The following is a 14,803-nucleotide window of genomic DNA, read 5'->3' on the forward strand; positions in this document are numbered from 1 at the left end:
CCAGGGTCTTCTTGCAGGTGCAGACAGGCCTAAGCTGAGAACAGCCAGTGTTGAGGCAAGCCTGCCAACACCCCAAGCTCCTGCTGAGGATCGGTATCCATCACAGACTCCAGGCAGCTCTGCAAAGGGCTTTGGAAGAAAATAGAAAGCCCTGGAAAAGGGAGATAGGGTTTTACCTTCCTCGAGGCTTGGAGGTGTCATGTCCAAGTGACAACGGGTAACAGGTTGATCAGGCTCCATTGAGACTCCTCCTAATGGACGCTTCTCCTTGGGACGCAGGATCTTAGGCATTTCTGAGAGAGGGCAAAGGTCAGGAAAGACAGGAGGGCATCCTGGGCCCGTCGCTTTACCTCAGCCAGGCTTTAGCTCCAGTGGATCGCACAGAGGGTTTAAAAGTGTTTTTTGTTTTGTTTGCACATAGGGCCCCGGATGTCACCGACCAGCATCCTTTGGACCCCTGAGGCCTGCACTCAGGGCCCAGGGACAACCGCTACCTTCCAGGCAGCCTGGTGGGCACCTTCCCCACCCGGGGCATGGACACCCGTGACGATGTCACTCTAGGTAGGGGGACCTTGATGGGCTGTGGAACTTCCTCGGATAGTCCAGGGGTCACGCTCCGCTGGGGAGATGCAGCCAGGTGGTAGCTGACCACAGGCTGATACTGGGTTTCCTGACTTCAGTTGTCTTGACTGTCTGCAAGGCTCCCTGGCCTTCTGGGAGTGTGGGGTGCCCTGGGGACTCTGGATGGCTTTGTGGCAGCTCTGAGACAAGGTAGGTTGGTCCCTCGAAGGGTTAATACAATCTTGTTGTTGTGAGCGTGTGGGTGGCTGGGTCCCAGGCACTCCTGTTTCTGGTGGAAACAGATTTCCCCATGCCCCAGATGAAATGGATGATTGTCAAGTGTAGAGTTGCTATTAACCTCAGATAGGCCCAGATGTAGCAGGTATATGTCCAGGGGACTTTGGTAAAGAGGGTCGTGACTGGGAGATATGTTCTGCTTAGGCAATATACTGCAAAATATGAAAACAACTTGGTAATTAATAACTTAATCATTTCTGGCCTGGCCTCAGAGTCTAGTGGAGAATGGAGAAAGGCTGAAAGCCTGAGGAAAAAAAAAATCTAGGGATAGGAACAAGGTATTTTATGAACACCAGTGCAGTCCAAGTTGCTTGTTTTACAACTATGAAATTGAATCCCAGAGAGGGTAGTTTATTTCCTCAAGGTCACACAGCAATAGAAACAAGAACAACCAAGTCCTGCTCTGGTGTGTGTGTCTGTGTGTGTCTGTGTAGGAGGGTGACTGAATGTCCCCCTGTATGTGGACTTACCGTCTGGTAGGTTCAGCCCTTATGTGGTTCTGAGCTGTGCTTGGGAGGGGTTGGTCCTGAGAGCACAGGGACTGACATTTGAGGGAGAGGACTCACCTGTGGGGCCAAAGGCAGGGGAAGGCTTCCCTTCCTTCAGTGAATGTTTTTCAGATAGTATATTTTTTATATTCTTTCTTTTTCCTCGACTCCTCCCAGATCTTCCCACCTCTCTACCCAACTCCATGATCTCTCTCTCTCTCTCTTTCTCTCTCTCTCTCAAAACAAATGATAAAAATAAACACACAAAAAAACTCAAGAAGACAAAAAAAAAAAAATATCCAAATGTAACCAAATGAGACAAAGAGCCCACAGCAAAACCAACTAACAAACTGTGGGAGGAGCTTTGACTCGGAGCCTGCGGGGAGCCCAGCTGATGTAACTGATGTTGTTCCACGGGAGAAAACGGACTTCCCCTTTCTTCGCAGGCATCAATTGCAGGCAGCAGTAGCTTTGATGAAGGCCCATCCCTAAGCCAGCTCTCTTTTCTTTACCGGCTTCTGCTCTGCTTCCTCCCCTACTGGGAAGCCTTCTCCTCTCTGCCCCTGACCGTGGCTTTCTGTGTTGTTGCTTATTCTTCGTCATCTCCCTGTCACTGACCTTGCAGGCTCCTCCAAGGGAGGACCAGGTCAGCCTTGCTGCCCCGGCCAGTGTGTACAGACCAGAGTCCCTGCACAGCACAGGGGCTAGGAAATGAAGGAGCCATTTGCTAAACCAGGGAGGCCGTGGAGGGAAGACTAGAGGGAGGTGCTTGAGGCCTTCGGGGAAGAGGGGGAAGAGGCGGGGAGTGGATGATGCTCTGAGGCAGGTCTTTGCTAAGGCAAAGGCAGGTTATCTGTAATGGGTGCCAGAGAGAACACCGAGAGCCACCGTGACAGAAGCCAGGGCTGTGATCAGCAGGGACCAGTTTTACTGGCTGCTGGAGGAGGAGACTCCAAAGGAGGCTGAAAAAGGCCTAACTAGGGGGCTTGACCCAAAGCTGGGGGGTGGTAGAAAGCAGACAGAGAGGGAGACATAAGACAGAGAGGAAGAAAGCAGAGAGGGAGGAAGCGGGTAGATGAGGGATGTTAGCAAAGGCTAGAGCTGGTAGGATCTGTGGGACGGTTTGAAGTCACTACCCATGTGGTACCCCTATAGGGGACCAGGCTCTGGTGTGAGGTCTAGGTCCTTCTAGCAGAGAGATGGTAGTGGGTGTGGTTACTCCTGCTTTTTCTTTTATACTCTGGTTTGGCCCTAGGGGGCTTTAAGGTACCCTTCTCCTCTGATTCTGTCCCCAGCCAAAGTTCCGGCTCCGGTGGCTGTGTACTGTGGGAGCGTCCCTCGGACGAGTGTTGGGCTCAGAGCAGCCCCACCTGGAAGCATCGACTCCAGTCTTCTTGCTCACGGTGAAGGTGAGGACCTGGCCCAGTGACTTGGTCACACCAAATTGCTCTGGTGACCTCTCTTGAGGTCTAGGGCATGGGATGGGAGAGGACCCCTTAGAAACTACCCAGTCACGGCCACTGGCCCCAGAGCTGGAACCCAGGACAGAGGAGGAAATGATGGTGGTGTCTGGATGTCTGGACATTCTCCATCTCTGGCAGGTGTCTTTGTATCATGGCCATCTAAGATGTTTCTGGAGACTATTTTTAGGATGGTTGAGGAAGCAAGAGTTTCAGAGTTCAATGAAAATCCTACTCAACCACATGATACATTTGAGGCTAACCTGGGTTACATGAGACTGTATAAAAGAAAAAAATTAAAAGCTGGAAATTATACACTTGTGAGAATTTAAATATGACAGAACTTTTATATATCAATTTTTATGTGAGTGGAGTGATGTCTCCTTTTAAGAACGATTTTAAGTAGAGAAGCAAAGCAAAGCAAAAGGAAAACCAATCAAACACCAAACCTCCCCAAATCTCTGAAACAAGAACCTTAAACAAAAAGTAGAAACAAACAAACAAACAAATATCACTTGAGTCTCCTCAGGGATTGAGGGCGGTAGAGGGAGCCCCCAGAGATGGGAAAGAGCTGCTCTCAGTATGGACTAGCCCTCTATGAACCTGGAACCCCTCAAACTCCAGCAAGATGAGGCCTGCCTTCCTGGGGGCCTGTGTCTTGGCCTTGGAAAGGCACCAGACATCACAAGCAGGGTGACCCTGCCCTGGTATTTGTCCTGACTCCACTCTGTCACCTTCTGCTCCTGGACTCTGCTCTGGTGTCTAGCTGTAGACTGTCTAGGGCAGGGCTCAGCCTCTTTGCTCTGCATGGAGGCTCCCAGGACTCTGCAGATGTGTGTTCTCTCAGGCTGTGGCTGGCCCTGGAGTTTGGCTGTCCCTGGATTGTATGCCAGCTACAGTGTAACTTCTGCAGGCTGAGCATCAGGTTTTAGGACTTAGGGGTTCTGAGGAGGGATACAATGTGGATGAGCTTTTGTAAGCTCCCTGGGCACAATTTCCCCCATGTTTCCAGGTTCTATTACCACTCACAACAGCCGAACATTTTGATTTCTAACTTAGGGCACATCTTATATTTACCTTGAGCCTATTAGCTTTGGCCGAAAAGCCACGTGTGTGTGTGTGTGTGTGTGTGTGTGTGTGTGTGTATCTCTTTCAGCCTCTTTGCAGCCAGTGTCAAGTGTCCTGCTGAGCAGCAAGAAGCCATCACAGCTCTCCAGTGGACATGAGGACCAGAGTAGTCTCATGCTGAATGCTCCTCTAAAAGGCTGGCAGGCCAGGAATGGCTACCCCAGGGGTCTTGGAGCTCTGCCCTTGGGGCCCCACCTGGTGGCAGCTATTCCCTCCCTGGAATCAGAGGCCAGCAGTGTGGCCCGGGACACGATCCAGATTAAGGACAAACTCAAGAAGAGACGGCTCTCAGAAGGCATGGCAGCATCTTCTCAAGGTGAGCCATGGCCCAGCCACCACCCACTCTGAGATCAAGCACACCAGGCCATCCAGGCTATGAGAGTCAGTAGGTGTTTGAACTTTTGGGGGGTCCATTGGGGCGGGTCAGTGGGTTCCTGCTGAGGTGGGTGCTGTTGTGGGATATGAGGTAGCAATTGAGGATGAAATCTAACAGAAATGATGGAGAGGTGTGTGTGTGTGTGTGTGTGTGTGTGTGTGTCTTTTAGGCTAGCTTAGGGGCATCAAGGCAAGTCTACCCCATATCAGAAGAAATTGATTAGCCACTGCCTCTGGCTGGCAGCAGATTGGCCTTCTGTGGATGTGCACAGAAGGTCTGGGCTTCACCAGGAACACGGCTGACTTTTCTCTAGAGTGTATTCCTTGAGTTGTCGCGTATTCCCTGAATATATTATTACTTTCACATCTCTGACCGGCACACGGAGCAGACACACCTGCAGAGGAGGAGATCTACGACGGTTCACCGTTTCACAGGGCATGGTGGGGCAGGCAGGGTGGGGGAGCTCCGTTCGTGGAAGCGGGTGCACGTGGCTGAGGGTGCACGTGTCAGGAAGCTGAACACAAGGTTGGACCCAGAGTCTGGGCTGTGACCTTCAAAGGCCTGTCCCCAGTGACCTACTTCCTCCCTCCTCCAGCCGGGCCTCATCTCCTGATGCCTCCACCGTTGCTCTAAATAGCACACCAGCTGGGAGAGATTGCTCCAAACAGGAGTCTGAGGAGGGACATTTTAGATCTGAAGTTAGGGATGCAAAGGGTGGTATGCCGTTCTATGCAGGGCCAGCTGTGCCTTCTCGTAGCCCCCTCTTAGCCCAACACTGCTCTTGTCTTTCCACCCGTACCATCTTTGACTTTGGTTTGCATTTCTACCATGTTTTATGGAAATGAAAAGGGACCTGCAAAACCTGCGGCTTAGCTAGTGTTCTGGTGGATGTTGGGTGCCGGGCTGGAGGGAGCCCAGCTCTTTCCCGTCCCCCTCCACCATCCCTTCTTCTCTCAGGGCATGAGGCCTAGGTTAGTACAGAAATCACCCTCAGCTCTCCATGCTCCAGGTACTAACTTGTTCTCCATCTTACCCCTGCTCAGCCTCTCTGGATCCGGTGGGAGGCCCCAGAGGAGTTCCTCTGCGGAGCACAATCCCCCGCACCACCTCGCAGAGGCTCTTGAGGGTACCCAGGCCGATGCCTCCCATCCAGAGCATTCCCACCACCCCTGAGGCCAGCAGTGCCAAGGAGAAGGACCTGAATCCTCCTGGAGGCAGACAGGATCTCCAGGACCCGGAAGCCAGTGCCCAGGAGGTAAGGTGGCTCTGTGCCTCCCCATTCCTTTGCCAACTCTTGTCCCTGTGCCCCGGGACAAGTGTCTCAAGCCAGTCCTCATGACCAGGGTGGCGTTGAGAGAGACTCTAGGCCCTCATGTCACGTCTCCCTGTAGCATTCCAGCTGTTACACCCGGCCTGAGAGTGTTGGGTGGGGGCTGCCTGAGAGGTATGGGGGCTACAATCCTTTCTGTCCTGGTGTCCTGGAGTTGGTAGACCCAGGCTTTCTTTGGTGTTCGTGTTTTGGGATTTTCCCGGTCTTCTTCTCATCTCTTGCCTTAATGCCGGCTCGTTGGCATGGAAGGAGGCTTTGGCATGGAGGAAGGTGTTGGCATCGCCTCCCCGGAGCTGTTTTGTACATCTGTAAAGGCAGAGCTTTGAATTGGGTGTTTTAGAGGGTCCCTTCCAGCTCTACATAGTCAAAGATTTTCCTGAAATGAGAAGATTAAAAAAAAAGATTAAGATCCAAAAATAAATAAATAAATAAATAAATAAATAAATAAAAAACGATGGAAAAGCTTGCCAGTCTTCCTACCTGGAGTGGTTGGGAAGGGGCGACCTTCCCAGAGGGGTTGGCGTGGGGCTAAGAGGCCGAAAAGGGAAACAAGAGGACAGTTCCCAGCATCCTCTCACCAGCTGCCAGGAGGAGCTTCGTGCGAGGTTACCAGGAGCTGAAAGTGCAGCGTGAGTCATGCTTCCAAGGACCAGGCTCCCTCCCCCTCGCAGGTGCAGCTTTCCAGGCAGTACTTGCATTGCGCTGATGAGAAGATGCACAAGTCTTTAGGAGGCCTCGTGATCCCACCCATCCCGAAGGCCCGGATGCCCACAGGGACCTCTTCCTGCGGGCCTGGCTCCTTGCCCAGCCCCTTGTGTCCAGGCCAGGATGTGCTGATGGGACCAAGGGCCCCACATACGCGGTAAGCGGCCCACTTAAAAATCTCAAGTCTGTTTGTGGTCATCTCTCCTGTAACTCGTCTTGCCCCCCCNCCCCCCCCCATTCCCTTGGGCTCCTCACTGCTGAGTCACCGTGGCTGGCACGGCCTTGAGGCACCAGGTTTGGAAAGGGTAAAATCCCCTCCCGTGAATGGCAGACACGCGGAAGCCACGGCATTGTTGTTGCGGCTCTTCTGATCCTGGACTCTGGCTGGCTCTGAGGGCATGCATGACAAGCAGTGTGGGCAGCTTGTTTTCTAGTTTCTCAGTGTCTACAGTTGCCATAGTGATGAATAAAACACACATTGTTTTAGGGCATGGATAAGCCCATGGTGGCTCTTTCTTATTTTGTATTTTCTTAACCAACGGATACTGAAACCACCACCATTATTATGTATAGTGTGTGTGTGTATAATGTATATAGTGTGTGGTCATGTGTGCGTATGTTTGCATATGCATATGTGTGGGTATATGGGGTTTTCATAAAACCTTTGGACTTCAAAAGGGTCTTCATACCCAGAAACAGTTGGGGCAGAGGCTCTAGGTTACCATGGATCTGCTCCTAAAGAAGACAGGCCGAGCTTCCAGATGGCTGTCAGCATCCAGTGGCCAGCCCAGACTAATGCCCCATCGAGTGTGTAAGAATTCCCAGGGACGTGCCTATGAGTGTACATCTGTGATCATGTCTGTGTCTGTGTGCACTTGTATACACACATGCGAGTGTCTGGGAATGTATGTGAGTGGGGCGTTCAGCCACTGTGGGTCTGCCTTTCCCAGTGTGGTGGTGTATGAGTTTACATTTCTATTGCTATGATAAACCACCACAGGGTCAAGCAAGTTACAGAAGTGTTTACATGGGCAGAGAGTTCCGGAGGGTAAGAGCCCACGGTGGTGGGGAAACATCAGGCATCATGGCATAGGATGCCGAGAGCCCACATCTTGACCCTCAAGCGGGAAGCAGAGCAAGAACACCGGGAATAGCTTGAGACTTTTTAAACCCCAGAGCCCGCCTGCAAATGGCATAACTCCTGTGGGCAAGGCCACACTCTCCAAACATTGCCACCACCCCCTGGACCAAGTGTTCAAATGCCAAGACTCTGGGGCACGTTTTTCACTTAAATCACCACGTATGGTTGCCACATCCTCCTGCACTTCTTTGGCCTGATCTTCCAAAGTCTTCTATTTCTCTCTGGCTTTCTGGATCTCCTGTTTCCTGGGCTGCCTTCTCTGGTCTCAGTCATGTCTCTGTCTTTGTCTGGGCCCTGCTAGGCTGGGGGATCATGTCCTTGCACTTATTCCTGGATGGGAGCTCTCTCCCATTTTCACCTTCACACTCCCCTCTGCACTGGCCTTCTTTACCGCGGGACGCTTCTCCTGGCACACGGCTTCTCTCCCTCTCTCTGTAGCATTAGTGGTGGAGTCTGCGATCTCTGACCAAGGCCTTTCCTCCAGCGCCTCTCATGACCTTTGTGACTGTGGCTAGGGTTGACATTTTTCTCCTCCTCCTTCTCTTGTTTTTTTTTTTTGTTTTTTTTTTTGTTTGTTTTTTGTTTTTGTTTTTGGTTTTTCAAGACAGGGTTTCTCTGTGTGGGTTTCTCTGTGTAACCCTGGCTATCCTGGAACTCACTTTGTAGACCAGGCTGGCCTTGAACTCAGAAATCCGCCTGCCTCTGCCTCCCGAGTGCTTGGCGTGCACCACTACGCCCGGCCCCTTCTCTTGGTTTTATACCCATGTCTTGATCTTCCAGGCACCCTCTCCTACATGCCTTTCATCTGCTGCTCAAATCTGCCCATCCTCAAAATTCCTGGGGTCTTTCTTTCTTTCTTTCTTTCTCTTTCTCCTGGAGTCTTTCCTTGTGGCTATGACCTCCAGGGTCATGGGGCTCTGGGTGACTTTGCCATGGCCTGACCTCTCCCTGGAGACCCACACTCTCACTGGGTTTTTCATGGTGCGTGCTGGTCAGCACTAGAGGAAGTAGGAGGGAAGGGAAGGCATGTTACCATGGCAACACGAGGCACCTTGTGCTTCCCCAAACTGCCCTTCGATGGAGGAGCCGCCCTTTGTCTACACCTTCAGCAGCCTGGCTCTGGCTTCCTGTGCTTCTGGTGCCTCACTGGGTGCCCCCCCCCAGCCCCCCATGCTTTCCTTGCGGTGACAAGGCACACAGAAGCTCTCAACTGGATCGTGCCCCTGCCGCTGCCTCCCACGCTGCACGCACAGCTGCTTCTTAACTTTCCCCAGACTGCCTTATCCAGCCCCGTGCTGTTGGCTGTTCAGCCTCCCCTTTCCGTGTTCAATCCCCAGCCAACCCTTCTGTGGTCTTTGACTTTCTTTTGCTGCCCCCAGCTTTGAGAGGAGCCTGCTTGGTTTCACCTCCAGGGAGCAGCCTCCCTCCTCTTGTGCTGTCTGTAGGCTCTGTCTGACTCCTTTGAGGGTGTGCTGGTTCCTGAGCCAGAGCCTCGCTTCCTCTGTAGCCCTCTTCTGTCCTGCACATCAATACGGGTCCTTCCACCTCTGCCTCACCTGACTTTCATGGCTGGTGAGGACAGGAAGGGGTCACCTCTGCTTGTCCACACAGCAGAGACTGCCTGTCTACCCCCACCTCCCTTCCATTGTTTCATTGATTTAATTAATAAATCTTGGCTATTTAAATTGATTTTGTTTCTTCTTCTTTTTTTTGTTAATGTCTGTTCAGTTTATTTATCTTGTCTTGTTTAAAAACCTCATTCTATTCTTTAACTTGGCACTTTATAGGTCAGGGGCCATATCTCAAAAACCTGTGCTGCTAAGCTAGGAGCTTGGCAGGAATTACTCACATAGAACACACCTGCCTTAGCTGTCTGTCTGCAACTTGGCTCCCTCTTCCCGGCTTCTGTAAGGCTGTCTAGCAAATAGGTGGGAAGTTCCCCCTATTGTCACTTCATTCATTCATCTGCCTAATCATTTATTCACTTAAGAAAAAAAAAACTACTGAGCACCAACTATCTTCTAGGTGCTTTGTAAACCAGGGTGGATACATTTTGGGGGGGGGGATGAGAGAGATTTGAGGGTAAATAATTGAGTCCAAGTCCATTAAGATTGGAGGTGAGACAGAAGGCCTCACCAGTCTGTCGGGAAGCGCAATGGAAAAGCGTCTCAGTGAGGCTGGGATGATTTCTTAGGGGGAATTCTGAAGGAGGGACAGCACAAGGTGGAGGACAAAGACACTCAGGGAGGAATGACAGAGTCCTTTAGGAAGCTACCCAAGCCCCATCTTAAAGCTCTTAGGTATGGGGATGAGGCAAGCTCTGATGTTAGAAGGCCACTGCGGGACTGGAAGGGTGGCTTGGCAGGGAAGGCATGCAGTGCACGCACGAGATCTGGGTCCCTAGGACCACCTGAAAGCTGGTGGCCATCAGGATCCACCTGTGCCCCCAGTGTGTGACAGGTGCGGAGGAGATCCTCAGAGCAAGCTGGGTCGCCGCCACCTTAGCCGAAACAGCAAATCGTGGGCTCAGTGAGAGAGACTGTCTCAAAACGTAGGGGAAGAGATGGAGGGAGACCCTCGGCGTTCACCTCGGGCCACCCCCCCCCCATGCACGCACCTGCAGGTGCGCCTCCCACGCGTGGACTGCCCCTCGGCGAACACCAACCCAGCCAGGAACGGACAGCACCTGCATCCACTTTTTAAAAGTGTGGGGAGCAGTGGGGGAGGCGTGGTGGCTAAGCAGCTGGCACACTTGCCATGCAGCATGGGCCAAGGCAGGGGTTGTGGCCGCAGCTGAGAGGAGAAATGAAGCTTCTCTGTCAGCTACGCTACAGTCAGAGACATGGGGCTAACTTAAGACAGCAGCTTTCATGTGGATGTTGTTACCTAGGGAATAGATGTTTGCAGAGCCGGGGAACTGCCTATCCCTGGGCACGGATCAACCCACTCTTGGTGTCAGGAGCTGTACCTCCTGCCACTCTCACAGGGGACGAGCCCATCTCCACCTCACCCTCTCCCACCTTGGAGCAAGCCCGGGCTTCTGACCCCGTTGTCTCTGGCTAACTGGGTTTCACACAGTTCTCTCTCTCTCTCTCTTCCTTTTAAGACTGACTTGTGAGAACGGGCCTCTGGAAAAGACCCTTAAATCTCTGGGTACGTATTCCCCTGAGGACTCATCTTGTTCCCGCTTCTGTGCCTCCGTGTTCTGGGTTATGGAATGAGGCCAGGGGAGACCTGAGGGCCCTCAGGCCAGGCCTCTCATTTCACAGATCAGTGGGGAAGCTGAAGTCATCACACTTGAGAGTGGCGATAAGCCTGTGCCAGGAACCAGGGAGGCAGTGGTACTTATCGGCACCGGCTCTGCGGAGTGCCAGGATGCACGCCAACTCACATAGCACATGACTGCCCAGACGAGAGGGGATGAACCAGGTGACCCAGGCTGAGCAGTTTGATCCAGGCTTCCTTGAGGCTCAGCGAGCACACAGTGCTGCTCTTGGAGACTGTTAGGTAGCTTGGCTAGACCTGAGTTCAGGGCCGCACTGTGGCAGAGTGGGTCTGACACAGCAAGCGGTGGCTTCTTGCTCTGTGTAAAGCACATAGAGATGCCCTCGCTGGACAGAGTGAGACATTAAACCACTGCTCATAAGCCTCAGGCAGCTGCTCTCAGCAGATTCAAAGGTCAGGGGAGCATGGCCAACCAGAGAGTGGCTTTGTGGGGGTGGGGGGGGGAGGGCAGTTTTCTAGAAGGAGGAGAGAGAAGGGAGGGGGATGGATGTAAGAGGTCATCCCTTCTGGGCCAATCATCTGCTGCTGGGGCGAGATCTGGATGGAGGGAAGCTGCACTGTGGCTGGAGAGTGATTAGGGGGCAGGAAAAGAGGGTGAGGTCTGTGAGGGGCACTCTGAGCTCAGGCTGACTGGAGGGGGAGGGTGACTGGCTCCCTGGCAGGTCCCTGACTAATCAACTCAGCAAGCCAGGTGGCTGGCAGGGTGGCAGGCTGTTGCCCTGGAGGCTCTGAGCTGGGCCTGAGAGGCAGGCCTGGCAGCTACACCTTGAAGGCAGGTCCCTCTCCTGTCTCCCTGGCTCAGGTGTGTGGAGTGTGCCTGGGGTGCCTGAGGCGGTACACATGAGGCCCAGAGTGGCTTTATGCGCTAGCCCTCAGATGGCTGGCGTGGGGGTTTGGTCCGGGAGACCATGTCATCATCAGGTGTCCATAAACAGGGACAGCCTGCTCAGACAAGGCTTTCTAGGTGTCTCTGGGGGGGGGGGGTGGGTAAGAAATTGGATCTATGAAAATTCTTAGAGCACAGTTTTTTGCTAGCTGTCAGCTGGGGTGACACTGCCCAATCGTCACTGTAAGGGCTGCCATGCTGTCTTTTGTCTTGTGGCGCTCTTACGAGCCTCACCCTGAGCAGTTGGCCCCTGAACATCTGTGCCCTCTCCCACATCTTTGACCTCTTAACCCTTCCTCCCCCTGTCACAAGCAGGAGGACCATTCATGAAGAAATGGTGACCGGAGAACCATATAGATACACACACTCGAAATGTCTTTTCCAGTCCTGGGTATCCCTAGGTGGCAGCCCCAATTTCAGTGAACCCCTGGTGAGCCGGCTCTTTGGAGGTGGTGAATGATGCCCACGTTAAGGCAGGAGGAAGTTAGGGAGCTCATTCCTGTTCTGCCTGTTTTAAAATGTACCTTTAAATGCACTGATTGGGAAAACACAGGGAGAGCTGCTATGGGGTTGATGTTGTTTGGGGAAGAAGATTGCTGGGCCTCAGTTTCTCCATCTGTGAAGTGAGAGGATTGGACTAATGTTCAAAAAATTCTCAGGCCCCTTCTGGTTCTGCTGGAGTGGTATAAATGTTTGGCAAGGATTATTTAATTTGATTGGTTTTCCACTCTCTGTCCACTTAGAATAAAATGTGCAGTTCTTGTTTTCTGAATGAATGAGCGAATGAATGAATGAATGAATGAGTGAATGAATGAGTGAGTGAGTGAATGAATGAGTGAATGAACGAATGAGTGGGTGTATGAATGAATGAATGAGTGAATGAGTAAACGAATGAGCGAATGAATGAATGAATGAGTAAATGAATGAGTGAATGAATGAATGAATGAGTAAATGAATGAGTGAGTGGTCGGAGTATGACGTGGTCCTTGACCTCCCTGGCAATGCTACTCTGGAGAATATCTAACTTCCCCCTGAGGGAAGTGTGGGCGAGAAGGACTGAAGATCGAGGGCTTGTACTGTAAAACCCATGGGGCACAGGGTCAGGGACCCATTGACAGCCCCCAGTGCCACTGTCTTCAGCTCTGTCCCTGCTCTTGACTTCTCCAGCGTCAAAGCCTTTGGTCCCAGCTGTCAAGGCCAAGTCTGCTGAAGCCCCTGCAACGTCCCTGGCTTCGTCACAGTCTGCCTTCACTCTGACAGCAATCTCCAGTCATGCCAAAGAAACCCGCTCCCTGGCGAATGAAGAAGACCAGAGGGAGTCCAGCACCAAGGTACCAGGGAAGCAGGAGAAGGAAGAAGCTGAGGTCCAGCTAGCTGGATGCAAGCACGCTTCTAAAATCTGCTGTGCGGCAGCCGGCCAGCCAGCTGGTGGGGAATGAGGCAGAGCCAAGAATGGCCAAGACTGCTTCTCCAAGCACTTAAGGCCAGAACCTGTGGACAGTTTGGGGAGGAGGGCTGTGGAGATGGAGAGAGACAAGAAGGAAGCTGAGGTTGAGGGTGGGGACCAGGAACAAGGAGGAAGGCAGATGGAAGGAAGGGGGGAAGGACAGAAGAAGGTGACACGTGGGCTGGAGGGGCGCAGGATGCTGGGAAAAGGCTTAGCTGAACCAGGCTGAGTAATTTGAACTGACCCCCAAGATAGCAGCCAGGAGGCAGCTGACTCAGAGGCTGATGGGCCAAAGCTGTTCTTGACAGGCTGACAAATACCTTGCACTCGGAAGGTGACCTTGGGAAGGGGGGTGGCTTCTCTTCCCTGATTGAGATGAGTGTAGTCACACAGCGTCATTGTTATGGGATCCCTGTGTTCTGCCTTTGAAACGGGCATGGCAGCTTAGCTCTGAGGCAGAGATGGAAGGCCTGCCCTGAGCGTGCGCTCTATCACAGACACAGATGCCTTGCTGACAGCATGACAGCCAGTCTCTAATAAGGGCAGCCGTGAAAATTCTGTGTGTGATATGACTTTATCTTACAGCCTGCCTCAGCCACTCACTCCACAGACATTCCACAGGCCCGGACGCTGCGCATTGCTTTGTCCCAACCGTGTTATCCCAACTCCATGGTCCCGCTGGCTTGTTCCCTACCGTCTCCTGTTCTGGCTCTGGCATTAGCTTTTGGCTGTTTCCACGGTATCACGACACTCTCCCGGAACCCAGGGCACTCCCAGCAGCCCAGTGACTGACTCTCTGTTGGCCTTTCCTGGCAGTCTCAGACCTCACCACCCCTCTGGGGTCCCAAATGTCACATTGCAGTCCTCCTCTGCCTCACACCAGCTTTTGAAAACTCATGCTTCTGACATGTCCCTTCTGAACTTTCCACCTAGGGACACAAGTGAGAAAGGAGGTATTCTGGGCATTCATTAAGGCCAGTTCATCCCCTCCCTCCTTTGTTCACCCCCTCCATCTTCCTGACTTGTAGACACCAAGGACCCCAGGGCTCAGTCCTCTGGTTTCTGGGCTACTTAATCATCGCACAAAATGTGCTCTGCTCCATGGCACTAACTGCTGTGTCTAAAATACTGTAGGTTAAAGACTGTCAAAGTCCTCACCGCATCTCCCCCATATCTTCAGCGTCTCTACTTAAATATCTAATTAGGTTCTGGGTCTACCATGCCTAGAACTCCCACCTTGATGCCCGTCACTCACAAGGTCTCTATCCAGTGGATGGCAACTCTAAGCCACCCCCAGGGTATCAGGACATAGCTCTTTTTGGTTCCCTCAGGGACAGTGGCTGACACATGGGAGGCAGTCTTATGTTTCACGACTGAATGAACGAAAGTGTAGAGAGACTGGTTGGGTTCTCAAGGTTAATAGACATTTCCTTGACCTTGTGCCAGGTCCAAGTCACCATTTCCAAGTCTGCCCAGGAAAAGATGAGGCTGAAGCAGATGAAGGAGATGGAGCTGCTTCGGAGGGCAAAGGAGCCAGAGAGGGAGCGAGAGCTGGCTTCCCAGGGCTTAGGCACACGGAGAACCTCAGCAAAGGAAGGTACTAATGCCTTGGGTGGGTGTCTCCACTGGAAAAGCTTCCTGGACAACTCCTGGGCTCTCAACTTTCCAGAAGAGAAGGTTGCCCACATCTCCTTTCCAT

General features: G+C 52.4%; 1 protein-coding gene across 1 annotated transcript in view; it reads left to right on the forward strand.

Moving 5' to 3' along the window:
• Nucleotides 1-504: 504 nt before the first annotated feature.
• Nucleotides 505-14,803, forward strand: part of Togaram2 (TOG array regulator of axonemal microtubules 2) — a 42,462-nt gene continuing 28,163 nt past the window's right edge. Inside the window, exons 1-8 of the mRNA XM_029531653.1 lie at nt 505-561; nt 2,642-2,755; nt 3,963-4,250; nt 5,354-5,565; nt 6,312-6,502; nt 10,593-10,639; nt 12,825-12,988; nt 14,551-14,701. Coding sequence (XP_029387513.1) covers nt 534-561; nt 2,642-2,755; nt 3,963-4,250; nt 5,354-5,565; nt 6,312-6,502; nt 10,593-10,639; nt 12,825-12,988; nt 14,551-14,701 — 1,195 coding nt within the window. The 5' untranslated portion in view covers nt 505-533. The remainder of the gene's footprint in view (nt 562-2,641; nt 2,756-3,962; nt 4,251-5,353; nt 5,566-6,311; nt 6,503-10,592; nt 10,640-12,824; nt 12,989-14,550; nt 14,702-14,803) is intronic.

The sequence above is a fragment of the Mus pahari genome, chromosome 18 (assembly GCF_900095145.1).
Source record: "Mus pahari chromosome 18, PAHARI_EIJ_v1.1, whole genome shotgun sequence".
Taxonomy (NCBI): domain Eukaryota; kingdom Metazoa; phylum Chordata; class Mammalia; order Rodentia; family Muridae; genus Mus; species Mus pahari.